Source organism: Symphalangus syndactylus, chromosome 10, assembly GCF_028878055.3.
Source record: "Symphalangus syndactylus isolate Jambi chromosome 10, NHGRI_mSymSyn1-v2.1_pri, whole genome shotgun sequence".
NCBI lineage: Eukaryota > Metazoa > Chordata > Mammalia > Primates > Hylobatidae > Symphalangus > Symphalangus syndactylus.
Window position 1 is genome coordinate 115,645,151 of NC_072432.2, and position 27,641 is coordinate 115,672,791.

Genomic DNA, 27,641 nt, shown 5'->3' on the forward strand with positions numbered 1-27,641 from the left:
TCCTACTCCTCTCCTAGGCTTGCCTGCATGCCCTCCTGCCCAGCGTCTCTGCTGGACCACGGTGCAGTTCGCTCTAGAAGGTGGGGCAGGGCCGGGGAGGTGTACACAGACCCCTGCATGCTGGGCTGCCTGCTGGAGGGTGCTGCTGCTCCGCGGAGGGCAGCAGGCCCTGGAAGGGGTTTCCCCTGCTTGCCTAAGTTACAGCACAATACCATGTGGACGTTTCACTGAAAATTTTACTTGAAAAAATAGAATTCCAAATACTCAGGTGAGACACAAACCCACTGTTCGTGCTTTGAGACCTGTGAATTCTTGTGGGACATCCTGTGTGGTGGGACAGTTCCACTGACAGTTCGGGTTCCCGAGGTACCAGTTCTCAGTGACCTCGGGAACCCCAACCACTTGGGTCCCAAAGCCACGAGAGTGGCTTTTGTCTTGCTGGGAAGCTGGCTGAGGGCCTGCCAGGGCTGGAGGACCAGCTCTCCCGTGCAGGGTTCAGGGCCTCTCCCAGAAAAAAGAGGTTTTGAAGTGAAAAGGCAACGAGGGGCCAGAGGGCTCCCCAAGATGGGTCTTTTGGAGGTAGATTTGATGCCCACGACGCGTACAAGGCTATGACCCCCAACTTAGCCAACAAAGCCCATGGCCTCAGAAGGGCTGCAGCTTGCTCAGGCCATGGGCCAGGATGCATGCTGGACGGTTCTCCAAATAAAAAAGCCCCAAGGGTTTGTCTACACTGCTTACCTGCTGGGGCTGTGAGTGGGGAGACGGCGGCCTGCCTAGGGCTCCTGGTGCCAGGCTCAGGAAGAGTCATTCATTGCAAAGGGCCGGCAAGTGAACCAGGGCCACCTCTGTCCCCGGCCTGTGAGAGGAGCAGCTAGCCCTGAGAAGGGCAAGGATGAGTGAGGCTGACCACGTCACAGGAGTCCTCCAAGAGTGATGGGGATTCAGTCATCGGCCACAATGGAGAGGGCCCGGAGCTCACTGAGTTTGGCCTCGTTCTCCCGCTCCCGCTGCTCGTCGGAGTGGCCTGGCTGGTCAAGCTGATGGGACAGGTCTCCAAAGATCTTGTGCATTTCCGAGTAGTACACAACCTGGGGGAGGCGACGGGTTGGCACATGCTGGCTCCAGGGAACTGTGTGCTTCAGGGGGCCAGAGGCTCACACTTCTCTGCTACCCCCTGCCCTTACCCATCTGGAGCTGTGCTGCAGCGTGCCTTTGGGGATGTGCAGGGCATGGAAGGGCTCTAGCTGAGACTGAACCAAAAGGAGCCGGGGAGCAACAGGGCCTCAGTGGCTGGAGGTGGAGGCGCCCCTGCTTCGGGCTCCTGGTTCCCCCAGCAGCAGGTGCAGGAAGGCATAGGCCTCCTAGGGTGACTGTGGAATGATGGGCACCATGACTGGAGTTTTACTGCTTTTTGTAAGCTAGGGGAGAACCCAAGGCTTTTGTCCATGGCAGAAAGACAGCATGGTAGGCTGGTGGCTCCCAAAGCCCTAAGCCAGCTTTAGAGGCACAGGCGAGAAAGGGGATGCCCGTCTAGCCTTCCGTTCCCTCCCAACTTGCATGCCACCCTTGCTCATGGCCCAAGCTGCGTGGCCAGGGGGACAGCTCAGAGGCCAGGTTCACTGCCAGGGTCCCTCTAGGGAGGCACCAGAAACGGGGTGGGAGGGGACATAGGGTTGAGGGTGGGGCAGGTGGAGGAATGGGGAAGCCCGCCGATTCTCCCAGATGGCTGAGGACCAGGGGCTTTTCCACAAACAGGAGCCACTTCTGCCTCAGTTTCTACCTCATGACCCAGCGAAAGCATGCAGTTTCCTGAAAGCTTCCACGTTTCACTCTAGACATGAGGAGGAGCTCTAGACACTAAGGGGACCTTGTGGGAAATGCCAGGTGGGGCAGGGACCCACGGCTGATATTCCTGAGGCGAGATTTCCGCCAGCTGATGGGGACCTAAAGTGAGCTGGTCTCAACACACTGCTGTCACCTCTGGGCTGGGGGCGGGCCACCCTGCCCCCACTCCCTGCCCAAGCCACTGTGCGCTGAGTCACTGGGAATGCTCACTTCTCCATGACTAATGGCAGCCGGGCGGGCGAGGGGGAGGCTGGGGCCCAGGAGGCAGTCAGCCCCCAGCAATGCTGCCTGGTTAAAGGGCATCCCTGGCCTCCCATCTGCTCCAACCTGGACATGCGGGAGCCTGGCACCCTGTGGCTTCCTCCTGTGAGAAACAGGAGGGAGGGTGCAGGGCAGCACCCAGGTGACAGTGACGAAGAGGCAGGCCCAGGTCTCCTGTGAACCCAATGGGGCGGCTGGAGGGAGCCCTCGCTGCAGGAGCAAGCGTCAGAAGTCCCCACCCCCTCCTGCAGGAGGCTCTAGGTCTCACTGCCCCCTAAAGATGGCAAGGACCAAGTACGTGGGTCACTGACAAGGACCAGCCCTGGCATGAACCCTGCTCAGGTGTCCTGACTGGGGCAGGTGGCCACCCTGACTTTGGCCCGGCAGGGTGGGTGTGCACTGGCCAGGCTTCACGGCTGCGACTACGGGGCCTGCAGGGAACGGCCACTGGAGGGCGCCAGACGCCCAGCCACGCTCAGACCACCCGGGCCAGGAGGGGCAGAGCCTCAGGGACCTGGCAGGGTGCCACGGGTGTTGGGGTACTAAGGCTGTCGCTGAGCGCGAGCCATCAGCAGGGTCCTGTGTGGAAGGGACCCGCTTCTGGCATGGGTGCCCAACCTTTTCTATTTTGCCAGCTGGGGGTAACAATCCTTCCTAAAGGCTTGAAGATGGAGGAGGGTGAGGAGCATGCCACGCCGTGTCCTCCCGTCCCCGAGTGGAAAGGGACGCTGGGGCCTGGCCCGTGTCTGACTCCCAGTGGTGCTCCCATGCCTCCAGGCCTGCCTTTCCACCCCAGGGCCCCAGCAGCAGCCCTGATTGTGGCTCTCCCCAGGGCTCTGGAACCCCTTCCTTAGTGGTTCCTAGGCAGGACTCCCGCCGTTTCCTGCTAAAAAGACTGGCTTGGGGTGGGCAGGGGAGGGGAGCTGAGTCCTCAGAAAAGGCCTCCACTCTCTAGATCCCTTTCTCCTCGGCACCATCCTGGGCCAAGAACCTGCCCACTTGAGGGTGCGGGGCAGAGGAGCTACTTATAGTGAAATGCAGAGAGATCCATGGAGGAACTGCTGGACAAAAGGGAACCTCGGCCATTCCTGGTCTGGGATTCACCAGAAGGCAATGTGAGGACTCTAACAGCAGGCAGGGCCCCCAATTCGCTGAGCCCGGGACTCTGATACTGGAATGAATTCCTTCAGGGCCGTGCCTGGGGTGGGTGCCCTGTCTTTATGGAGAATGGCTAAGCCACCCTTCCAGCGTGGGTGACAGAGAGTGGCATGAGCTATGTATACCAAGCCCAGGGAAAGAGCACCTGACGGCCTCACCTGAGCTCGGATGAGGGACTCGAAGCTGGGCTGGAAGTAGTCGAGGCGGCTGCCATAGAAGCGCGGCATCTCCTCCAGCAGCTGCCTGTTCTTGGTTTCAAAGTCCTCCCGCACAGGCCGCAGCTCCTCTCGTGCCTAGGGAACGAGACCTGGGTGTCAAAACACTCTCACTGCTGGGTGCAGGATATGAGATGGGAGGGGTGGGGACATCTTGTGTCTTGGTCTTGGTGCCCCCAGGTGAGGGGAGGGACTTACCATAGGTGAGCATGATGGCCCACCTGTCTAGCCCCTGCCCGCCTGCCTCCCCTGGTACCTGGTGGAGCTTGGCCAGCACTGGCCCCGTCTTCTCCTTTTCCTCATACTTCTCCACCTTGGCCTGCAGCCTCCTGTAGTCCTGCAAGGCCTGTTCCCGCCGCTTCACTGCCATGTTGAGGCTCGGGAAGACGCTGCCGAACCTGAGGGACAAGCTGGCTGGAGATGGGTCCGCTCTTGGAGGGGCGTCCTGGCCAGCACTCACTTATCCAAAAATGTGCCCTGAGAACCTACCAGGCGCCAGACCCTGCTCTGGGTCTTGGGGAGTTCACCGTGAACAAGACAGATGAGGCCCTGTCCTCTGGAGCTTGTGCGAACGTGGACAATGTCATGGGGTGCGGGCAGATGAGAGGAGGTGGGGTTGTGGGCCAGGTCCAGGGAGCTGGGTAGCATAGGGTGGCCCAGGAATAAAGGGTGCCCTGACCCCCACCTCCTGTGAGCTTTATCACACAACGGACTAGGGGATGGTGGGGAAGGTGCCTTGAAGTCATCTGGCCAACACCTCACTTTTAAAAAGGAGAGAAACTGAGGACAGAGAGATGACCTATGACTCATCCAAAGTCACGATGAGGCAGAGAAGGTCTAGAACATAGGTGTCCACGTTCTCTGTCTGGCACCCTTTCCAGCCATCACAGTGCCAGTGGCAGGTGGCAGAACTGAAATCTGAACTCACTCCTGCCCCAGGGCACCTTCTCCTTCAAGGGCTCCTTGGCAACATGAAAGCAGCAGAAATCCTATGGCTCTGCCACTGGAACTGCCAAACTTCCAACCAGCTGCTTCAGGAAAATGCCCTGAGGACCTCCTACTACCCCACTGTGACTAGAAGGGACCGCGTGGGAGACTCAGAGGAGTGGCCCTCAGAGAGAGCAGCAGTGGACGATGCGGCACTGCAGGTCCACACGGGCCTCTTCGTGACTCATGTGGCCTCTAGTGACCAGGAGCAATGCTCTCCTGAGGCTCTCGCTGCTGCTGCTGGAGGGCCAGCCCTCGGCGCGATGGCAGGGGGCGTCTACCAGGCAAGCCAGAGCCCTGGAGTGTCCAGCATCTGGCTGTGCAGCCCAGGGAGCTCGTGACTCTGTGGCCATTAGGAGGTGACCCAGGACCAGAAGAGTTGGTTCCTCCTGGAGGTTTTTATGAGGAACCCAGAGAGGAGGAAAGACGAGGGCAGGAAGCAGTTACTGAGATTGGGATCAGCCTCTCACAGGCACTCAGAGTCGAGAGGATGCTGGCAGACTCACTGTCAAGTTCCAGGAGCTCAGACACCACGCAGAGCAGCACTTCCCAGATGTGCCTCTCAAAGGACATGACCAGGAATTTGGTTTTGAGACAGAGTCTTGCTCTCTCACCCAGGCTGGAGTGCAGTGGTGTGATCTCTGCTCACTGCAGCCTCCACCTCTTGGGTTCCAGCGATTCTCATGCCTCAGCCTCCTGAGGAGCTAGGATTACAGGCATGTGCCACTACGCCCAGCTAATTTTTGTATTTTTAGTGGAGACGGGGTTTCACCATGTTGGCCAGGCTGGTCTTGAACTCCTGACCTTGAGTAATCCACCCGCCTCGCCTCCCAAAGTGCTGGGATTACAGGCGTAAGCCACCGTGGCCGGCCTGGTTTTAAAAAGCCTCAGCAAATCAAGTGTCCATTTGGGGTAAGAGTAATGAACAGTTTTGCCACGGAGTAAGAGGATATTAACTTTACCAAAGCATTAAATGCCCCAAACTAAATCACAGACCCAGGGAGTAGATTTTGATGAAACAAAGGGCTTATCCCCAAGACAGGCTACTAACACGAATCCTCTACCTCAACAGTGTCCATAAGGGGCTCCCTGTCTAACAAGGTGCTAAGTGGGTGAAGCCACCAAAGCACCCTGAACCCTCACCCATGCCCTTAGACATAGTAATCAAACCAGCATCTGACCGACTTGCTGGGCAGAAGCCATGGGCTCTCTGCACTGTGCACAGAGAACGCAGGCCCCTCAGCACTACGGAACTGAGGATGGGAAGCAGACACCACCAGGACGCACAGTCGCCCATGGCGTGGGCTGGAGTGAGACCGCTAGGAGGAGCTAGGCTTGATGCTTTCGCCCAGGGCAGCTGCGTGGTGGAGCTGCAGCTGCTGGGGAGCCCTGCCCCCTTCCTGGGCAGCTGAGAGGCACGTGCTCAGGCAGCAGGTGCAGCTGGGCCTGAGAGGCTACCAGGCCACCTCTCCCTCTGCCCCAAGTGGCCAAGGGACCACCGGCAGCCACCCCGGTCCTCGCCCTGATCCTTGTGTTAGAAGACACCTGCTGCTTGGATGGTCCCAGTGCCTGGGCCTTGTGGGTGCCTGGGAGCTGTTGGGTGGGTGCAGGCGCTGGGACAGGGCAAGGATGAGAGGCAGGCAGGAGGCAGCAGGTGGAGAGCTCTCTGGCCCTGGCCCCAATCCCACCACCCTGAGCTCACATCCTCAGGAAGGAGGGCATCACAGCGTGAAGCCATGTGTGCCCAAGGCGCCTTCCACGGCGCAGGATGGGAGGAGCCGCACGCTCGTTGCTCCAGCAGCCTGACCCCCCACATCCCCTGTGGCACTCTCATAGCCCACTTCCCACAGCTGTCGGGTGGGGCTTATTATTTCCTGGGCCAGAGTCAGAGCCACCAGGAGCACTGACTACAGCAGAGTGCCGAGCAGGGGTGAGGGAGGCTGGGTTACAGAGCTCCTCTGGGGATGGGGTGGTGGTGTCTCCAGGTGGCCACCTGGCTGCATTGGCCCCTAGCAGCCCCCTGGAACCAAGACCACTTGCCTCTGCAGGAGACATGGCTGCAGGCCGCCTGCTCCTGTGGGAAGAGCATGTCTTCACCATGAAAACCTCCGTTTCCCATGACAGCACCCCTTAGTCACCAAGAGGCTCTGCCTGCTCAGGCCACTGGAGGCGATTGCTGATAAATTACAACCACGGTGGGGGGAGGTTGGGTCCTGGGATTGGGATTCCCTAGGGGTAAGGACAAGTGTCACACCCTTCTACATTCAGGGGGAACTCACATCAGTCAGGGCAGGGCGCAGCTTGTGCCGAGGTGGCTGAAGAGTAGGGGACCAGGACTCTGTCACATCTGCCCTGGTCACTGACCCACTGAGGCCCCATCTCCCTGTTTTCTACTTCTTAGCAACAGAACAGACTTTGCCAAAGCCCCAGGGTGGACAGTGGACGTGCCATGGTGCTGTGTGGGATCTCAGGTCAGGGCTCAGGCTGCTGGCAGGGGGGGAGGTGGAGACATGCACAGGCTGGGCGCCTGTGCCAGCCCCTCCCAGATATGTCTCTGGGACCCCATAGAGGCCCTGCTGACTCTACCCAACCACACTAGGGGAGCCTCACCCCAGGCGTGAAGCCAGGATCCAGGCTCCACTCTGCTGTTCCAGCGCACTTCACCCCTCCTCTCTCCCTGCCCACCTCAGCCCACCAAAACCTCCTCTCCCGCTCCTAGGTGCTGACTGTCCCACTATGAGAAGTCAGTTTGGCTCTCTATTTCCACATGTGAGGAAACAGCCTCCAAGGCCTGGTGGGGGCAGGTCAGACAGCCCACCGAGCACGCCCCGCTTCATGGTCCTGCACCACGCTGGCAGCTGCCACACCTGGCCGCTGACCCGAGAACACGCCGTGGCTTTCCACTAGACTGTAAGCTCCTGAAGTCTGTTTTACATTTATCCTCAAAGAAGGGGGCCGGGCTGGGCCCAGGCCAGTGATCAAAGCATTACCCATGATCACTGCCCAATTCTTGTCTGCCCTAAGGCTCAATATCAAACTCACTCCCCTGGGGATGGGAGGGGCGAAGAGGAGCAGGAGAGGGAAGGGGAGCAAGGCCGGCTGGGAGGTGGGCTAGGCACAGACAGCACTGGTGGGGAATGCCTGCCATGCCTTGGTCTATGCCCACACAGCCGGGAGCTTCCACCCACCAGGAAAGGGAAATTGAAAGCATCCCCATCCGACATGTGAATGCGGCCCAGAGACTGGGGATTAGAGGTTGAGCCCCTGCAGGGAGGCTGGGGGCGGTGGGGTGGCCATGTGGCCATGATCTTCATCAGAGGACAGGAAAGCTGGAGTTTCCTGTTTCCGGTGCTGGGGTCCCTGGGAGCTTCTCTTCTGGCAAGAGGAAGCCAATGGGAGGAGGCTGTAGGCTGCGCGGTTTTACGTGGTTGGGGGAGATCGTATGTCAGCTGTGGGGACGCAGGGAGAAGCTAGCCAGGCAGGCCTGAGGGCTCATGCAGAGGTCAGCGGATCCGCTGCGGAGATGTGCGCCCCCTCTGCCACGCCCCCACCTTCCTGGCAGGTGGTGGGCCACCAGGGTGGTGGGAAGTGGCCGGGGTTTCTCTCTATTTGGGCTTCAGAAGCCAGGGATCAGATTTCAAGGGTGCCTTGCTGATACTGAAATTGAGGTGGGAGTCAGTGCCCCAGTTCTCTGAGTCCCTGCCTCATTCTGCCAGCCATGGGTGCCTGTGGCAGCCTCTGTGTCCGTCTCTGGGACCCCTGTGGCCCTGGCACAGAAGAGCCTTCTGTGGACAGGGTCTGCTCAGTCTGCGTCCTTCCCAATCAGCCCTGAACAGTCTGTCCTGAAGCCCAGGACCAAAACCCACAGCCACGGAGCTCTTTCTGCACCCCAGCTCCCTATGCAACCCTGTGGCATGGGGCTGCACAGTCACCAGCAGGCAGGGGGTGGTGGATGCCCACTCTGGGGAGGCTGGGGGGCCAGGGCCGAAGTGGGAGGTACAGTCCCTTCCCTCCCTGCCTTCGCTGGGCCTCCACGGTCCTGGCTTAGAAACAAGAGCTTGCTAGGGTGAGGCGGGCCTTTTCCTAATCCCATACTTCAGGCCTGCACAGTCAATGAACAGCTCAGCTATCCCAAATACCAAGGGCTGCAGGATCAAAAACTGCTCCCCTCATTGCCCTGTGGGCCCTGGGCCAGGCCAGTGATAATTAGGCAGAGCCTCATTACCCGGCCCTGGCAAGGCACTGCCTGGGACCACCGCAGAAGAGGCAAGGAAGTGCAGCTGGGTGAACAGGAGCTTTCTAGGTCACAGCCTGCTCGAGAGAGGCCAGGGAAGATGAAGTGATTTGGGGCTTCAAGGCACGGCTCTGCCTGTTCCCCGCCCTGGGGACCGAGGGAATAGGCCTGTCTGATCACTGACCAGGGCCTGCCCAACAGAAGATGAGTCTCACAGAAGCATTCCTGACCCCAACAGGTCACGAGCTAGGCGACCTTCCCGGGCCAGACCCCGCTGCCGCGCCCCTCCCTGTGTGCGGCCACCCCCACATTTCCAAAGCTGAGTGCTGCAGGCAGCTGCTCTCCCAATCCGGCGGGGCAAGATGAAAGGCCTTGCTCATGTCCGCTGAGGGCTGGCCAAGATCTCTGCTAGCTCCATTCAGCAAGCCCTGGCCCCAGTGGCTCTCAATCAGGAGGAAGCGGTCAAATGACCACCAGAACAGCGGCGGTTGCTGGGTGGGGTGGGAAGGGGGTGGTGGCAGGGGCACCCTGAGCTCGCCTGGGCCATGCGGGTGCTCTGGAGCCCCCAGGAGCATGTACGCTTAGGCCACAGGTCACAGAGCTGACGTCCCCACTGAGTTTCCCGTCAGGCCCCATGGGAATCTGGGGACAGGCAGCTAGAAATCCTGTTCAGTCCCCAAGGGGCCGCTGACCTGCCTCTCCCTAAGTGCCCCGAAGCCCCCAGGTGACATTTACTCACTTTTTTAAGGGTTCGATCACAGTCTTCTGGATCTGGTTCACCTGTCAAAGAAAAACCCAAAGACATTAAAACTGGTGGGGAGGGGAGGGCGACATGCAAGGCAGGGCCCCTAACTACCACTGAGCTAGGAAGTCTGAAGGGCCACAGGGTGCTGTCCTTGTCCTGGGCCTGGCTTTGCTCAGGGTGGAGGCCACGTGGGTGGCCACAGAAGGCTCACGGGCTGGGGTGAACAGGACTGCTGCCGGCGACCCTCACAGTAAGTAACATGAGCTCGTGGAGCCTCAGGAAGCAGGTAGAGCCAAGGCAGAACAGTCTGGAAAGACCCCCGTGGGCTTGCAGCACCTTGCAGCACACGAGGCCAGAGGGCTTAGAGCCCCGAGAGCAGAGGGAGCCCACTCGGGCCTCCCTGCACAGTCCACCCAGAGGCCCAGGTGGGGGGCAGAAGTCATGCTTGCCCACCCCAGACCAAGACCTAGTCACCTTTTCCTGATTGAAGGCATCCATCCGCTTCATGGCCATGTCCAGGGCCGTCACCATGTTCAGAAGGTCCTGGTCTTGCTCACAGAGGGGATTGGAGAGTAAGTCCAAGGATATCTTCACGGCAGATTTTGACATGGCTGTGGGAAGCCAAAGCTCAGTGAGCCTTCTATGAAGGGGCAGGTTTCACGGCCTTCTCTCCAGGACCCTGTCCTCCTATGCCAGGGGCCTGCACCCACAGCCACGGCCGTCAAGAATGGCGAAGTACCACACAACCACAAGCTGCTGATCCCTATGGTTTTTCATTCCTGACCCTAACACTGCTCCGGACAATTCTTTTGAACGGCTTTACCTGTTCTCCAAACCCTGGGTTAGAAAAGGACCATCTGGGTGGGAGGCTATAAAATATGTTTCTGGCTCCAAAGATTCTAATTCAGTAAACCTGGTACCCAAAAATATGCATTTAAAACCACCTCTCCAGGTGGTTTGGACATGATGCGTGGTTTGGGACTCCCGGATGGACAAGAATAACAGTACTTCAGTTTACACACGCTTTTACTACAAAAGGCCCAAAAGTAAATATTTCAGGCTTTGTGGGCCGTACGATTTCTGTTGCAACTTCTCATCTCTGCCTTGTGCTGTGAAAACTGCACATAAAAAATGGATGTGGCTGTTTCAATAAAACTTTATTGACAAAACTAGGTCAGATTAGGCCAGCAGCTGTAGCCTGCCAACTCCTGGTTTCCTCGACATCCAGTAGGAAAAGATACACTGGAAAATTATTCCCCCCCCGAGACTCGCCCAGACACATTCTGCAACTGGTACGGGCGGCACTGGGACAGCAAGGCCCTCCTCCAGGGTCTCTTCCTGCTCCCCCAGAATTTTGTTTGTAAATAATGGAAACCTGGGGACTTGTACGGGACAAAGAGCTCCAAAGCTGCCAGCAGGTCCCCATCTTGGGGTGCTGCCGAGGTTCCCATGCACTCTCATTTAGGGCTCAAGCAACCCAGGGGATGTCTACTGGAAATGTATTTTGGTTCCATTTTAGAGAGGAGGGAGATCAGGTGCAAAAGGGTTCGTAATGCCTCCAAGGTCAAATGGCTGAGTGCGCCAGCCGGGCCCCGACCCTTGACCCTGGGCAGCTACTTCCCTGTTCACTGCTCTCCTTCTGATCTGGCCTAGAGGAAGCCAGTGGACAGGTCCATCAGGCGTCCGCTGACGTTTTTCAAGGCACCCTGGTACCCGATCCCCACAAATGTGCCACCCACCCCTCTGTGCTCCTCCCTCCTGCGTTGACATTCCCTGCTGGGCAGATGGGAAGCCTGGGAGTCACAGGCGGCTCAGAGGCGGGCTGGAGACCTGCTGGCAGCTTTGGAGCTCTTGGTCCCAAACATGTTTTCAGGCCTCTATTATTTCTAGATTCTAGAAACAAAACTCTGGAGGGGCAGGAAGCGGCCCTGGAGAAGGGTCATGCTGGCCTGATGCCGTCTGTACCAGTGTCAGAGTGCGTCTGAGGCAGGCCTCAGGAGAGCAGACACATTGTGAATGCATTTCTTACCATATGCATGTTACTGAATTTAAGATGCTCTTAATTGTAAGTCACTTATTGTATAAACCACTAAGAGAGAAAAAAATTGTTGTCAATCAAACCAGGCTACACTTTCAGTACTTTGATTTCAGAGATGTTAATTGTGGAAAAAATGTCTTAGGACCCATGACATAAGGTCTGCCTCCCAGTTAATTACAGATGTGGCCTTGCCTAGCACTCCATGGCATGAACCCGAACCCTGACCCTGTGTTCCCCGGGGAAGGGTCTGCCTCCCCCAGGCCCCTTCACCAGCCAGCAAAGCAGCACTGAGCAGACTAGCCGGCCCGGAGCACCCTCCTGGGGTTTTTCTGGAATCTGGGAGAGTGCTACAGTCACCCAGCAAAAGGGCAAACTGTGGGAGAAGGCTGGAAATGTAAACTTTCCAGAAATGTTGAAGTAACAGAGGGAAAAACACCTCTTAAATTCTGTGGAGTGACTCTGTAGGTTTAGGAACAAACGTTATGTGTAACTTGATTTGATTATGAAATGATCACATACAGCATAATAAAAATATAATAAAATTCTGGATAAAGCTAGAAATGTTTCTGAAAAATTTCTGCTATTTCTTAAAAAAACATCTGAGGAAAACAACCCAAAAAGCCAGAGTGAGGAGACGTTCTTCCCACATTCCATTTTTTTTTTTTTTCAGACGGAGTTTCGCTCTCGTTGCCCAGGCTGGAGTGCAATGGCATCATCTCCACTCACTGCATCCTCCACCTCCTGGCTTCAAGTGATTCTCCTGCCTCAGCCTCCCAAGTAGCTGGGATTATAGGCGCCTGCCATCACACCCACCTAATTTTTGTATTTTCAGTAGAGACAGGGTTTCACCATGTTGGCCATGCTGGTCTCGAACTCCCGACCTCAGGTGATCTACCTGCCTTCGCCTCCCAAAGTGCTGGGATTACAGGTGTGAACCATTGCGCCCGGCCCAGCCCCATTTTCCCCTTTCTTTCCTAAAGCTCTTGCATTGTCAGGAAGTCAAGGAACTGAGTGGGCTCAGTGGCCGGCCCTGGGCAGAACTGGGTCTGGAATCCCCACCCAGTGATGCCCTCGCTTCATGGGCACAGAGCAGAGCTGGGGTATATAACGCCAAGAACACCATGGTCTTGGCTGGGCATGGTGGCTCATGCCTGTTATCCCTGTGCTCTGGGAAGCTGAAGCAGGAGGATCCCTTGAGCCCAGGAGTTCGAGACCAGCCTGGATGACATAGTGCGACTCTGTTCCCCCTCAACAAAAATAAACAACAGCAGGTCTCCGTGCCCCTCTGGACCTGTGGTCCCTGCCCCAGCCCATACCCCTCATTGTTCCCTGCAGGGACTGGGAGAGGGGCATAGTCAGCCTGGCCCACACCAGGAGGCTGGTGATCTTTGAACCTTAGAGAAAGTGAGGGTCTTGGACCCCACCTGGGTCTCTGGAATCCTGATGCGGCCTCTGGTATGTAAGATTCAAAGATTCCCCAGAGCACTCTGAAAGTAATATGAGTTTCTGAAAGAAAGGTCATCTTTTTTAGAATAAGTGGGGATTTTCCACCTTGCTGGGGAACTCAGGAGATTCCACGCTCAGGAAAGGCATCCTTCCATTCCCCTCAACTGTCCAGATCAGTGGTGCTCACAGTGTGGGCCTCAGCGTCACCTGGGAACTCCAGGGACACACATTTTCAGGTCTCGCCCAGCCCATGAGTTGGTTGGAGGCTGGAGGTGGGGCCCGGTGGCCCGTGGCACAGCAAGCCCGCCTACAACGCTGATGCCCTGTATGTGAGACTGATGTGGCTGTCAAGCTCGCCTCAGCCCCATGACTAGCACCACAGCTCTTCAGAGGCACTCTCTGCCCACATCCATTCCTGACTGAGGACAGTAGTGTCAGGCTTCTGCAGTCACCCATCGAACTCTGGTTTCTCTGCTGGAAAACTAAGCTTTCCACAGCCACGGATGGTGCGTCACGGACCCCTGATGCCCTCCTTGGTTCTGCAGCAAGCCACTGTGAACACAGCACATCCTGGCTTCATTTATGCTCTGACAATGCAGCTGTCTGCAGAAGCAGGAAGGAAAGGAAGCAATGGGTCACAGCAGCTCCCGAACTGGAAAGGCAGTGTGGACTGATCAAGAAAAACGCAACCCAAGTAACTCAGACCTGAAATAACTATAAAACAAACAATTGCAGACAAACTCCCAAATCCAGTCCTTGGCTTGTGACACACATAGTTTGACAACGCTAGAAGCCAGGAGCAAGGTGCATGTTCAGACCAGCCCACAGCCCAGGAATTAGCACTGGCATGAGAATTTATGGCACAGACCAAGACAGCCACAGTCCCTGCACAGGCAGTCAGCGCTCACTCGGGCATGGTGGTGGTGGTGGTGGTGACGGTGGCTCCAAGGGAAGGAATGTTTTCCTTTTGTGATCATTGCTTTGTAGGAAAGGTGTGTTTACACATCAGTAACTGGCTGAGGCTTAGGAGCTGGCATAAAATGGGAACAAATTCAAATCACTGCCTCTATTAGGGACATTTCAAGGGTTTTCCTCTTAACTGCAGTACCAAGTAGGAGCACGCTGGTCCTCAAATCCCACCCTTAGGTGCCCACTGCCCTGTGGCTCTTTGAATGGTGTCAGCAGACAGTGATGCTGCCCCATTTACACTAGGCTCATAGCCAAGCCAAGAGTGGATGGGCCAGGGTTCCGGAGCGGGGGCTGTTTCAGTCGCCTTCTAGTTTGGTGGTGGGGGTGGGAAAAGGAATGAGTGGGGCATGGGCAGGCTTCGCTGTGGAGACAAGGCCCTGGACTTGGAGGAGCTGAACTCTTCTTCCTTTATCGAATGGACATGCCCATTTATAAAATGGGTGTGTCCTGTGCCCCGCCTACCTCAAGGTCAGAAGAGCTCAGGTAAGATGAAATTTCTTCACAGTCATAACACGGCATTATTCAGCAGCTGGAGTGGCCGAGGGGACTGAAAATGGCTTCTCCACCCTCCTGCTGCCTCTCCTGCATCTCTGGTCAGCATGCACGGCCTTTGGGCCTCCGTGCTTGCTGTCCACTGTGTTTCAGGCCCTCTTCCCTTGGCTCTACTTGTGTGGGTTACTCATTCCTTCAGGACTCTGCTCAGGGATCACGTCCCCTGGAAGGCCTCCCTTGACCCTGTCACTCTCCACTTCCTTATTTTTATTGACCTCGCATGCCACAACGTGTCATTATAATACCGATCCACTTGTGGACCTCTTGCAGGTCTTCCTCCTAGAACATAAGCTCCCATCTTGTCTTGCTGTTGAGTCTAGTGCTGAGAGTGCCTGGTGCACGTGGGTTCTCAGTCAGTATCTGCTGAGTGAGAGGAAGTGGGCAGTCCTGGCCATACCCAAGTCTCTTTCAGGTCCTCGTCCCAGTGTGGTATAGAGACACGGCTCTCCCACTGGACCCAGGGAAGGAGCCGCAGGAGTCCACCCAGTCAGGGAGCCTTGCTGCCGACCACGATGACGGTGACAACAGGAGCGGACACCCTGAGAGCTGACCCGTGCCAGGCCCTGTTCTCAGTGCTTTACATTGCTCATCCGACTTCATCTTCAACAACAGCCTATGCCACTTGGACTGGTGTTACCTGTGCTTCTCAGGTGAGGGAACTGAGGTAGAGCTAAGTCAGCTGTCCAGAGCTGTGCAGGGAGTGCTGAAGCTATTGAGCAACCTTTGGTCAAGTGCTTGCTGCTCTGGGGTGGGAAAGTCAAGGCCTTGGAGAAAGAACCTCAAGGAATGGTCTCCATCTCTCCCGGTTGCTCGTCGCCTCCTTCCTGGGACATGGCGTGAGGCAAGGGCTCTGGACGCTCCCTTATTCCCGACCTGCCTGTGTCTCTAGGCTCCCGGACCTGGTTCCTCCTTGTTTCAAATAAGAACTCTCCAGCCAAGAAACCTCCCCAAGGGCCCTGGCTGTTTCCCAGCACCTGCTGGCCCCCACTTCCCAAGGACCTCCCAGTGCCCTTTGTCATGACAGAATTATCTGGGGTATTTCTGGCCTTACACTTTAACCCAGCCTCCTGTTTAAACATACAACAGCTTCCATTCTTGTTGCCACTGGAGTGCCCATCCCAGCAGGCCAGGGAGTCTCATTTCTGCGGGAGGGAACGTGCTTCCCTTTCCCTCTGGACAGCCTGAGCCAGTGGCCAGGATTCTGAGGCAATGGAGGCATCTGCTACCAGAAGCTTCCACCAGCTGCAGTACTGCCCTGACTGGAGTCCCAGGAGAGCCTTGCCCCAGCACCCACATCCAGACTGGGGCAGTGCGAGTTCTGTGCAAAGCGGAATCTGACTGGTGAGGAGTAACTGTCCTCAGGCTGCTTCTCAGGACACTGGGTACACATCCTCTGAGTGCAGCAATGTCACAGCCCTTGGGGGGCTGAGGGAGGAGGATGCCCACCTCTGCCCCACCTGCCTAAGCCAGTGATGTGGGTGGAAAGTCACCTACCCAGGTCGGCGTCGGTGCTCTTCTTCATGTCTTTCTGCAGCCTCCGGGTCTGCTCTTCCAGCCTGCAAGGCAGGGGATGGGCTGCTTGGGGTCCTCTTCCTTCCCCCTACCTGAGCGAAGCCCAGGTGCTCTGGAGGGCCTGCCAGGGAGGAGAAGGGGATCTTCTCCATGGGGACTTTTCCCGCTGACTGAAGTGCCACTACACCCAAAGGCTACAAGTGAATAACTCTCACGTGGCCACTGCTGGGGAACAGTTCCAGCAGCCTGGTGACCCAAGCTGCCCTCAGCTTCAAGGGTGCTCATGGGGCACAGGGGCAGCCCAGGGAAGGGCACTGGGCAGACAGGTGAGACCTGGCAGGGGGCCCTTGTCCCTCCCTGCCTCCCCACCTCATCTTTTTGGGGTTGACACTCACTGCTGAAGTTTTCCATACTCCCTTTCAAAGTCTCTCTCCACCTGCAATGAGAGAGATAACTCAATTATCGGAGAAATGACAACACGGTGGAAAAAACCTCCTAGCCTCCTGAAACTCTCTCCACACCCTGCCCCAGTCCGCAGAAAACAGCACGGTCCAGTTCACACAAGCACCGACAGATTGCTCCTGACACGGTATTCCTGTGTTCCCAAGTTAATTAAGTGTTTGATTTACGGAGGAAGGCTCCTCTCCCAGAGGGGCCAGCCAGGCAGGTGCCAGCGGACTGTGGCTCTGCTCTTCCCAGCCGGGAGCAAGGCACTGGCTGCGTGCCCTCCTCACCCCAGGCTGGAGGCAGTCAGGGTGCTCAGAACGTGACTGGACCCCATCCAGGGAGGCAGCAGTGTGCAGAGGAGAGGGCGGGTCTGGAATTGGGGTCTGTCTCTGCCTTTTCCTAGTTTCCAGGTCCATGCAGGGCACCCCCCCCACCCACCCTGACCTCCGCTCAGGGCCACCTGCCCCTGCTGGGCTCAGGGTGGGTCAGGAACAATCGTGCACCTGTGCTTTGTGATTGGGATGCATCAAACACAGACACTGTGACTACTGACTCAGGTCAGGCTCTCTCCATTCCCGACCAGATATCAACTCTCTCGAGAGCCAGCAACACTGAAACCAAATGGGTGAGTCCTGAACCCGGGGCTGCACTTGTTGTGGAAGATGAAGTTAAGGAGTCTAGTACTTTCTTCTGGTGCCTTGACTTCACTATCTGTAAAACAGAGCCTCATGATTGGTCTCCTACGGGCATGCAATGGGAAGTAAATGACATCGAGAGGCAAAGAAGGAGACTAAGCTAGAGGCCTGCTCTCCCTGGCCAGAGCTGCAGCCGTCAGGGGCCAGCTTTGGGCTCTGTGCTCTGAGAAGTCAAAACCGCTAACTCATGTTCACAGAGCCCTCACTGTGTGCTTTACAAGAATGGAGTTCTCTACACTCATCTCCAAGGCAGGTGTGACTATCCGATGATAGTACTGAGGAGGCCACCAGGAACCAGGTTATGTACCCTGGCCAAGGTCACCCCATTGGTGAGGGGTAGAGTTGAGCACAGTGGGAATGGAACCCAGGCAGCCTGGCTCCACAGCCTGTGTTCGTAATCATCATTCTCCTGGAAGGCATTTGCTGACAAATGAAAGCCTTGACCTAAGAAACAAGTCTTCCTGGCTGCTCCCGGGAATCCTGTCCCCAAGAGCCCTAGATCCTGACTTCTGCTCTGAGGGTCAGGGAGTACATATCTGCAGAAACTGTCAAAGCCACGATATTCCCACCACTGCCTTCCAGCAATGCTGACCTGATGACAGCGTTCTAAGCCCATCAACCTTAGCACTCCAAGTTTGGATTTAGATTAATTCAACATAGCCCTGGAATGACAAAACAGCATTTATGTTACCAATGAGGAGCCCGAAGCCCAGAGACAGGAGTGACTTCCCTAAGGATGCAGGACATTCTGCTGGCAATGCAAGGCTAGAATCCAGAGTCCTGGTTCAGGTCTTTTTGTTTCAAATTTAAACAACATTCATTCCTACGAACATGTATTGAGCACCTATTAAGTATGATGCATTCTGCCAGGTTTTGGGGATACCCTGGTGATTCAAACAGACATGGGCCCTAGTGGTGGAGATAAACAACTGCCAGATACAAATTTACTTGCTGACTATGACGGGCCTTTTGGACAGCAGGAATGAGGCCACAGAGAGTTGAACACAGAGTCTGTTTAGCTCTGGCTCTCTGGGCATGACAACAGACTCATTGCATGGAGATAGCTTACCTTCCTCATTTCAACTGTAAAATCCAGAAGCAGGAAAAAATGCTCCTTTCCTTACTTTATGATCCTAGCATCTAGAACCTTCCACAAAACTGTGAAGTAAAACCCACCATTGGTGCCCCCGCCTCCCATCCTACAATCTTTCTTCCTCTTTTCAACAGACTCTTTCTCCATCCAGGAAGCCAATATTTTTATCATTACTTGCCTTAGGATCCAGCAAAAGCTACTTATAAGAAAAAAATTCAAAATTCACTCCCACTAAAGCACAAACGCTTGATGAGCATTTTAAGTGTTGCCTGTCCCAGGGGATTTGCAAGTTTGCAGGAACCACAGTCTTAGCTAAAGGAACGGAAAGGCTCTGGTGTGACTGCAGGTGGGAAATTTGCTTTGGTGTGAAGGAGCCTCGCCAGGGCCCTTGAAAGTCTGTATTTTGGTGTCTGCCTAGTTTTCTCCAGCAGGGCTGGAAGAATGCAGTTTAGAGGCATGAGCAGAGACAGGTAAGATATGAACTCTGATACTAGCTGTGGAGACTTGATAGTATTGAGCATTTTTTTTTTTTTTTGAGACAGGGTTTTGCTGTTGCCCAGGCTGGAATGTGGTGGTGGCATCATGGCTCACTGCAGCCTTGACCTTCAAGGCTCAAGCAATACTCCTGTCTCAGCCTCCTGCAGAGCTGGGACTATAGGCATATGCCATTATGCCTGGCTAATTTTTAAAATTTTTGTGGAGACAGGATTTTGCTATGTTGCCTAGGCTTGTCTTAAACTCCTGGCCTCAAGTGATCCTCTTGCATTGGCCTCCCAAAGTGCTGGGATTACAGGTTTAAGCCACCTTACCCAGCCAACTTTAGGTGGCTTGCAAGGAAATAGCTGATAATAACATCTACCCCAGTGGTTCCTTTTGAGGATTAAGAGGCAGTGCGTGTAGAGCAGATTGCAAGGTGCCTGGCCCATGGCAGTCCTCACTAAATGTTAGTTTCTGTGTTTTTCTCCTGCTGGCTGCGGTGCTGGGAAGACCAGAGCAATCTGGGGCTGCAGGCTGGGCTATAAACCTGGGCTATAAGCTGCCCCCCAAGCACATGGGAAACTGGCAGCCAGGGAAACCCTGATGTTGGCTAAGGGTGGAGTCCCTTGCCTGGGTGTTGTGACAGTGCCCTAGCTCCCTTTACTAGATACACTTTTTTTTTTTCTTTTGAGACAGAGTTTCGCTCTTGTCACCTAGGCTAGAGTGCAATGGTGTGATCTCGGCTCACTGCAACCTCCGCCTCCCGGGTTCAAGTGATTCTCCTGCCTCAGCCTCCCGAGTAGCTGGGATTACAGGCATGCGCCACCGTGCCTGGCTAATTTTTGTGTTTTTAGTAGAGACAGGGCTTCTCCATGTTGGTCAGGCTGGCCTCAAACTCCTGACCTCAGGTGATCCCCCCGCCGCCTCGGCCTCCCAAAGTGTTGGGATTACAGGCATGAGCCACTGTGCCTGGCCTGCTGGACATATCCTCCTTTTTTTTTTTTTCTGAGACAGAGTGTCACTCTGTCGCTCAGACTGGAGCACGGTGGCACAATCTCTGCTCACTGCAACCTCTGCCTCCCAGGCTCAAGCAATTCTCATGCCTCAGCCTCCCGAGTAGCTGGGACTACAGGAGTGAGTCACCACAGCCGGCTAATTTTTGAATTTTTTTTTTTTTTTGGTAGAGATGGGGTCACCATGTTGCCTGGGCTGGTCTTGAACTCCCGGCCTCAAGTGATCTGCCTGCCTTGGCCTCCCAAAGTGCTGGGATTACAGGCATGAGCCACCGTGCCTGGCCCACATCTTTCTTCTAACCTTGCAGGATATGACAGCTGAGCAGCATCTTTACTTATTAAAAGTATTTATTTCCAGAAAGAGAAAATTAAAACTAAGCACTACTTGGCCCAAACCAAACTCCTCTAGAGATCCAGAACACACAGGGGGCGCTCTTTGGCAGGGGTGCTGAGTGTTAGCTGAACCCCGGGGCCCCAGCCTTTGGCTCCCTTCCTCTCTTTTGCAATCCCCCAAGTGTGCCGATGTGTGTGGGATGTCAGAGAACACCTGGTCTCCCTGGCTGGGGACTGCTTGGACTTGTACCGGGAGGGACTTCAGGTTTTCAGCTAGGTTGGATCATCCTGGAAGGTGAGGAACTTGAGGTCTCCCATTGAAGCCGAGGAGCAGGTCCGGGGCGGGAGTGCGTTTTCTACTTGGTGCCGCTCAAGGCCATCTGACAGCCTGAGGAGTTCGGACACATTTCACCTCCCCTGCTTCCAGCGGCTGGGGTGGGTTGCTTCTCTAGCTCACTGGTCTGAGAGCTCTCTCCTCCACTGGGGAAAGATGCACGGGGACACTGCCAGAATTCTAGCCTCTCAGATAATGGCTAAGGGACTAAAGGGACACACTGGAGCCTCATTCCGAGGAATGGAGCCAGACAGAAAAGATCTGAACATCTTTGAATGCTTGATGCCTTTGCCAAAAAGGCAATTGGACCCCAGTCAACAATGCAAGTATAAACACATGTGCATGGACCGTCAGGGGATCAGGGCAAGCTGGGCCAGGCTGGTGAGGTTAGCGCAGGGAGAACCAAGCCCCAGACGACTACCCTTGGCCACTCCCTGCATTCATTCTCCAAGGCCCACGGTGGGAGGAAGGGGTTTTGCTGTTCCCTGCTCTATTGGCAGTGCACAGGTCAGGCCCTGGCATAGAGTGGGAACTCAGTATTAAGTGAATGAACAGGCTGAGTTCCCACCCAAACTTATGCTCACGGTGAAGTGAAAAAGGAAACTGGCAGGCAGGCAGGGCCGGGGCTCTGATTCCAGGGCTGAGGTGCATCTGATCGGAGTCTGAGAAGCCCAGAATCCTCAGCACTCTGGGAAGCCCCTCCTTCAAGGGATGCTCTGGGTGGGAAGTGGGCTCCCTGTAGGTATGTTCTAGCAGGATTAAGCAGGATTAATGAGGCTAAGGGTCCTGCCGCCTGGCAGGTGAAAATCCTTCTCCAGTGGAGAGGCTGCATGTGGCCAGACTCTCTTTGCCCTAACTTTGCAGAGCACACACCTGGCTAGGAACCTTGGAGTGCATGTTCCTTGTGTGCAAGACTCACAGTAACCCTTGTTTCAGGGGGACACGAAGAGCAAAGCTTCAAAGAGCTCTTCCCTCCTCCCAGGTTATGCAAGAAGGTGCAGCGGCTTCTTTCTGTGCTAAGATGCTCCAGCCACTTTATGGGACCTGGGGAGCACGAGGGGACTGGGTAGAAGGTTAGGATCGGGATCGGGGGAGCTTGTGTTCCTCCATCTCAGTTCTAATGGTCAGCCCCAGCAGGAACAAGCCATTCTAGCCAAAGCCTTGATAATAATGGAATTTGTGTTAATAACCTGGGCACAGGAGAACAGTGAGGGTAGGGACACAATGCTTTCTTTGTGCCTGACAGTTGGATGCCTTGAGCCAAAAACCTGAAACTCCCTGAAGATAACATGAGCATTTCTTCCCATGACAGGGGCTCCATGACTTCCAATAACCCAGGCAGCCACAGCTGCTCCCCTCCCTGAAAGTGCCTGGGCAAGAACAACAGAGTGCGTCACTGCTGTTCAAGGGCAGCTGCCAGAGATGCTGAGACAACTGCACAGCCCAGGCCTGTTTTGGGGGCCAGGAGGGGGTGGTGGGTGGGGAATAAGACTGAAGAGGCAGGGTCTTACTACTTCTACTTCAGTGCCTCTGGGGAGTGGAGGGGTATAGGCCAGGGAAGCAAATAACTACTCCAAGCTGTAGCTCAGCTGTGATTCCTTGCGAGAGATCAAAGGCCCAGCCGACTTTGTTGCATTGGGAAATCTAGCTGCCTGGGACAGGCTGAGTCCCTGATGGTTCATAAAGAGGGTCAAATCAACCAGCTTCCTGTGATGTAGTTAATATTAATTGGGGACTTACTTTGTGCCAGACACTGTGTTAGGTGCCTTCAATGTATTATCTTGTGTGAGCCTCAAAGTAACATCTGTGACACAGGTACTGTCATCATCCTCATTTTATAAATGAGAAAATGAAGGCTGCAGAGGTTAAGGAACTTGCCCAAGGTCAGAGACAGCATGTGGCAGAGCCAGGATGGGGACCCAGGCTGCCAGCCTCCCAAACCTGGCTTCTTAACCCCTACCTGACCCCCAGTCTATCAGAGAGCAGAAGCCATAATCAGAGGACCACAATTCCATCTCCAGCGAGACACATGCGAGGAAGGGAAGAGGGATGCCCTGTGTGCATCTGCCCGCACTGCGAGTCCTTGCCACTCCTTAGATCAACGGAGCCAGAGATCTTGCCACCAACCCACTGGCAAAGCAGCTGGTTTGCCTACACTTTCCGTAGAGAACAAAGTTCATTTTTATAAAGGTTGGGGTGCTGGGAGGGTTTTTGTTTGTAGCGAGCATTCAGAATAAAAGACCCCTCTTGAAACCACTTCCCTTTCAGAACTGTCATGGATTAAACTCTGGAGACTCAAAGCCACACCTTCCCACTTCCTGCAGCCGGCTAGAGACCAACATATGCACACCCAGATTCTTTGGACTTCAGCTGAGGGCCTCCACAGATGGTCAGCCTCTGCATGAGAGGTCAACGCTGAGTTGGTCAGCAATCTGCCTCTGCATGAAGCAGAGAGGCCCCACCCCCCAACTTTTTTTTTTTTAACAGACAGGGTATCAGTCTATCACCTAGGGTGGAGTGCAGTGGTGCAATCAGAGCTCACTGTGGCCTTGAACTCCTGCGCTCAAGCAATCCTCCTGCTTTAGCCTCCCAAGTAGCTGGGACTACAGGCGTGCATTTTTTTTTTTATAGAGCTGGGGTCTCTCTTTGTTGCCCAGGCTGGTCTCAAACTTCTTGCTTGAAATGATCCCCCCACCTCAGCCTTCCAAAGTGTTGGGATTACAGGCATAAGCCACTGTACCCTGTGAGGGTGCTTTTAACTTGGGCCTGTTTCCTTTCAAGTGACCTTACTTCGGATTTGCTAGAGATGGAGCCATTGGTCAGATGTGTGCCAAACTTCTCACCAGACTGAAGCAATCTCTTTCCTGTGCTTTTGAGAGCTCTGCCAAGGAGGGGAGAAGCTAGTAAGACAAGGAGAACTGTCAGGGGCTGGGATGACAGACGAGGGCCTCTGCCACCAGCACAGCACTGGACTTTCCGTAGCTGTCACATCAGAGAGGCCTTTACAGTTGTGGTCTCCCATGTTAAAACCAAGAGACCCACTCAGATTTGTGGGTTAGGAGGTTGAAAAGGCTATTTTGCACTGGGATTCCAAAACACTGGGAGGGCTTCACAGCCCAGGGAAGCATGAGGCAATGGAAAGAATATCGGCCAGGGGCTCACGCCTGAGTTCTAACTCCGGCTTTGCCAGTGTGGGGTTTTTATAACTTGAGAAAGTCACTGCAACTTTCCACGGGCCTCATTTTCTTCATCAGGAAAAATCAGGAGGTTGGACTAGATGGTCTCTATGAGCTTCCAGCTCTAACTTCCTAAGAATCTATGATTCTCTTCCTTTCCCATTCTGGAGATAAAAACATTCTAGGGATAAAAACTGTGGGCTTAAAGGGGGGTGGGATTCAATCTTCCCTTCCTGCTGAGTGACTCTGGGTCATGGCCAAGAATGCATTTGGAAGTTGACACAAACAGACCGAGGCCACTGGGAAAAGCTTCCTGGACTTTTCTGCAGCTGAGGTAACAGAAATAAACGCCTGGGCAGTATCTTTGGTGGGGGCCTCTGTTTCAGGAACACTCTTAGGAAAAGTGTAGACCACAAGCCAGTCCCTAGAGGTGGACTGTTCTAAAGCAATATCTTCCTCTACATTTTTGTAATCCACCCATTCCCCCTGCCCAAGGATGATAAAGAGCCCAGGCTAACTTTCCTAGGGGAAATGTCCCAGGACAGGAGGCCCCTCTAAGCCCCAGTCTATGTGAGGTTCTAGATCCGCATAAGCAGGAATAAGGCCCAGGTTGCTGTCTTCCCAGCCCCAAGATGTGTTGATTCAAAGCTTTGGTTCTATGCAAAGGCCATGTGATACAGAACTGAATCTCACAGCAAAACAATCGAGTTACTCACTGTTTTGGGCACAATCTGTTTCTTGGGCTGCCCAATCTTAAAAGGAATCCTGTAAGAGAAAGAGACAAACAGCGATATTGTGAGAAGTAGGGAAGGATGCAGCTCAAAGTATCAGTACAGTACAGGCCACTTTCCCCCAGGAAGGCGAGGAAGCGTGGCCATGGCTTGCTACTTGGTACTTGGACCATGTGCCCTGGTGGGCATACAACCATTGGCATCTGGGCTTGGTTCTAAGAGAGAGAGAGGTCCTCCCACCTACAGTGTCAGATGCAGGTTGTTCTGTCCCAGAACATCTTTGCTACTGATAGTCTGTCATTTAAAGACAATGAAAAGGTGTGGGCAAGGAGTTTGAGGCTGTAGTGAGCTATAACTGCACCACTGTACTCTAGCCTAAGCGACAGAGCAAGACCCTATCTCAAAAAAAAAAAAATCAGCTGGGTATGGCAGCTCATACCTGTAATCCCAGCACTTTGGGAGGCCCAGGTGGAGGACTGCTTGAGCCAGGAGTTCAAGACTAGACTGCGCAATATAGCAAGATCTTATCTCAAAAAAAAAAAAAAAAAAAAAAATTAGCCGGGTGTGGTGGCACATGCCTGTAGTCCCAGTCACTTGAGAGCTGAAGCAGGAGGATCACTTAAGCCCAGGAATTTGAGGCTGCAGTGAATTATGATCATACCACTGCACCCTAGCCTGGGCAACAGAGGGAGACTCTGTCTTTTAAAGAGATAAAGGAAGGGAACAGAAGGGAAGAAAGGGGAGGGGGAGGGGGAGGAAAGGAAAGGGGAGGAAAGGAAAAGGGAGGAAAGGAAAGGAAAGGCGAGGACGGCAGGAAAGGGGAGACACCCTGTGAATAACAATAAGACCTTGTGTCTTGAGGAGTTGCAAACTCAGAAATTACAGACTCACTGTAATAGCTATCATCCTTGCAATCACGAATCACTATGGTCTATATTAGTCGCTTCACTACTTCTCTATAGAGGGGCAAACTGTGGATCTGCAAATCTTCTTTGGAGGCTGGGGAGAGGTAATAAATAACAGAGGCATTAGTGATTGGCCGGGCTGGATTATTTCCCTGGGAAAACTCACAAAATCAAAAAGCTGCTAACTTGGAAAAGAATCTGAAATCCAGCCCAAGTCTGCCTTGGACTTGCTATGAAGAGCTGCACCTCAGATTGCCTACTTTACAGCATGGCACAGAGGAAGGAGGATCATGGGTCTAGGAGTCTCAACCTGAGCATTAGCCTGGCCTCCACTTCCACTGAGCAGGCTGCCCTTCGGCAGGTGACGGCTGCACTGGGACTCCATTTCCTGCTCCATAAAACGAGTAGATTCAACTAGGTAATTTAGGAGCTTCCTTGAGGCACTGAGCATTCTATGATTCTCCAATTCCAGGAAGAAAAGTGGCCAGGCTAGAAAGTGCATCCCAATGGCTACAGAAAGGGTAGGCTCCCGATCCCAGGTAGGAAGTAAGTCAAGAATCCCTGGGATCAGCTCCGGCAGAGGGCTCTCAGCCAGCCATGCTCATCCCTCTCCTTTTGACTCTTCCATTCAAACCTCCCGCTTCCACAATGCACCAGACCCGCTCCACCAGGCCCACATCCCACCCTTCCCTCCACACCCCCTTCTCCCTGAGCCTGCCTTCCTTTGGCCCAAACTGACCAACACACTGTTGCTAAACCCAAGGGTGTAATTAACCACCGATAATGACCCCAAACAGCGATCCAGTGGAGGGGATGGGCCAGCCTGAGTCACAGTGGTTTAAATTTAATTTCTGGAGGACATCCTGTTTATTGTTAACCCAGCCCCATAATTTGGGAGTGTTAACCCTTTGGGGGCTGGCTGATTTGCATCTTCTGTAAACAAATAAATTCTGGCTACACAATAACCAGGGAGGAAAGGTAAGGTCTGGAAATGAAAAGGAAAGAAAACATGAAATTGTTGTTTCCTTTCTCAGACCTAAAGAGAAAAGGTTCACGGGGAGATGGGTTCCTTCCCCACACCCTGGTTACTTTTCCCATTCTCAGGGATTAGAGCTAACAGACAGGATGGTTTTTGGACAGTGAGCAATTGCCCTCAAGGACCATTCTGGAGACAGTGCAAATGAGGTCCTGGTGGCAAGGACCACTCTGGAGACATTGCAGATGAGGTCCCGGTGGCATTGCAAACAGACAGCCTGTATTCTGTGGGAAGCATGCTGCAGCTGAAAGTGCTCTAGACCCAATATCAGAAAACCTGGCCTCTGCCTCCGACTCATTTTGTGATTTGAACAAATCTCAATCTCTCTGGAGCCCAGTTTCTTAAAGTATAAAACAAAGGAGTTGGAATCCCTTCAGCTTATCTAAAACTGGAATTCTAAACTGAATCTCCACTCCAAGAATATGGGGAGTAGGATGAGAATTCTAAAGAAGTCTCAGAGTGGTCTTCAAAACGATTCTTGGAGTTTCGTACTGTAGACAAGGGACCAAGAAATCAGAAACGTAGATTCCATTATTTGTGGTGCTACAGCCTCCCTCTAAACCTTAATTTAGTATCACGGTATTTTTAGAATTGTAAGTTACCATAGAAATTTTTTCCCCAGTTCAACCCTCTCCTTTTGTAGATGAGGAAGCAGATCCAGAGAGGTTCAGTGACAAGCCCAGGGTCACTCTGCTGGCTCACAAGAGAACCAGGAAGAAGCAACCAGGACCCCTGGTGTCCAGCCCAGTTTTCTCTCTGCTACCCACAGTTCAATACTCTTTTCACATGAATTTGTGATAAGTATGTGATGAAAATACCTAGTCTTAAAGTCCTATGGAATTCCAAGGGGCTCATTGTTCTTAAGGGTCTGGAAGTGAATGGACATTCATGCTGAACTGGGTGCTCTGGCACAATAAGAGGTTATGTACACCACGCAGACGGAACAGGTATCTCCTTGTATTTTCACCACAGTTACTGACGATCACAGAGACCTATCATACTGTTCTGATTATTTTTCAACTCACCTGCTCAAAAGCCCTATTAGAACACTTTTAAAAAATCCTTCACATTTAAAAAGTTTTAAAGAAAAACTGTGAGGCCGTGCGCGGTGGCTCACGCCTGTAATCCCAGCACTTTGGGAGGCCGAGGCGGGTGGATCATGAGGTCATGAGATCAAGACCATCCTGGCTAACGTGGTGAAACCCCGTCTCTACTAAAAAATACAAAAAAAATTAGCTGGGTGCGGTGGCGGGTGCCTGTAGTCCCAGTTACTCAGGAGGCTGAGGCAGGAGAAGGGCGTGAACCCGGGAGGCGGAACTTGCAGTGAGCCGAGATCGCGCCACTGCACTCCAGCCTGGGCGACAGAGCGAGACTCCGTCTCACAAAAAAAAAAAAAAAAAAAAAAAAAAAAAAAAATTGTGAAGGAAGTACGTAAT

The 27,641-nt window shown here is 54.1% G+C and overlaps 1 protein-coding gene across 3 annotated transcripts in view; it reads right to left on the reverse strand.

The window, feature by feature from the left end:
• Positions 1 to 218: 218 nt before the first annotated feature.
• BIN3 (bridging integrator 3) overlaps positions 219 to 27,641 on the reverse strand; it is a 48,354-nt gene continuing 20,931 nt past the window's right edge. The window contains exons 2-10 of one of the 3 annotated variants that reach the window (XM_055295665.2): positions 24,250 to 24,298; positions 17,700 to 17,769; positions 16,361 to 16,401; positions 15,948 to 16,009; positions 9,923 to 10,059; positions 9,443 to 9,483; positions 3,739 to 3,880; positions 3,426 to 3,560; positions 219 to 1,091 (exon numbers count right to left, since the gene is read on the reverse strand). In XM_055295665.2, coding sequence (XP_055151640.1) covers positions 945 to 1,091; positions 3,426 to 3,560; positions 3,739 to 3,880; positions 9,443 to 9,483; positions 9,923 to 10,059; positions 15,948 to 16,009; positions 16,361 to 16,401; positions 17,700 to 17,723 — 729 coding nt within the window. In that variant the 5' untranslated portion in view covers positions 17,724 to 17,769; positions 24,250 to 24,298 and the 3' untranslated portion in view covers positions 219 to 944. Of the gene's footprint in view, positions 1,092 to 3,425; positions 3,561 to 3,738; positions 3,881 to 9,442; positions 9,484 to 9,922; positions 10,060 to 15,947; positions 16,010 to 16,360; positions 16,402 to 17,699; positions 17,770 to 24,249; positions 24,299 to 24,703; positions 24,856 to 27,641 lie in introns of those variants that run through there. The other 2 variants (XM_063611447.1, XM_055295664.2) reach the window with 2 other exon arrangements.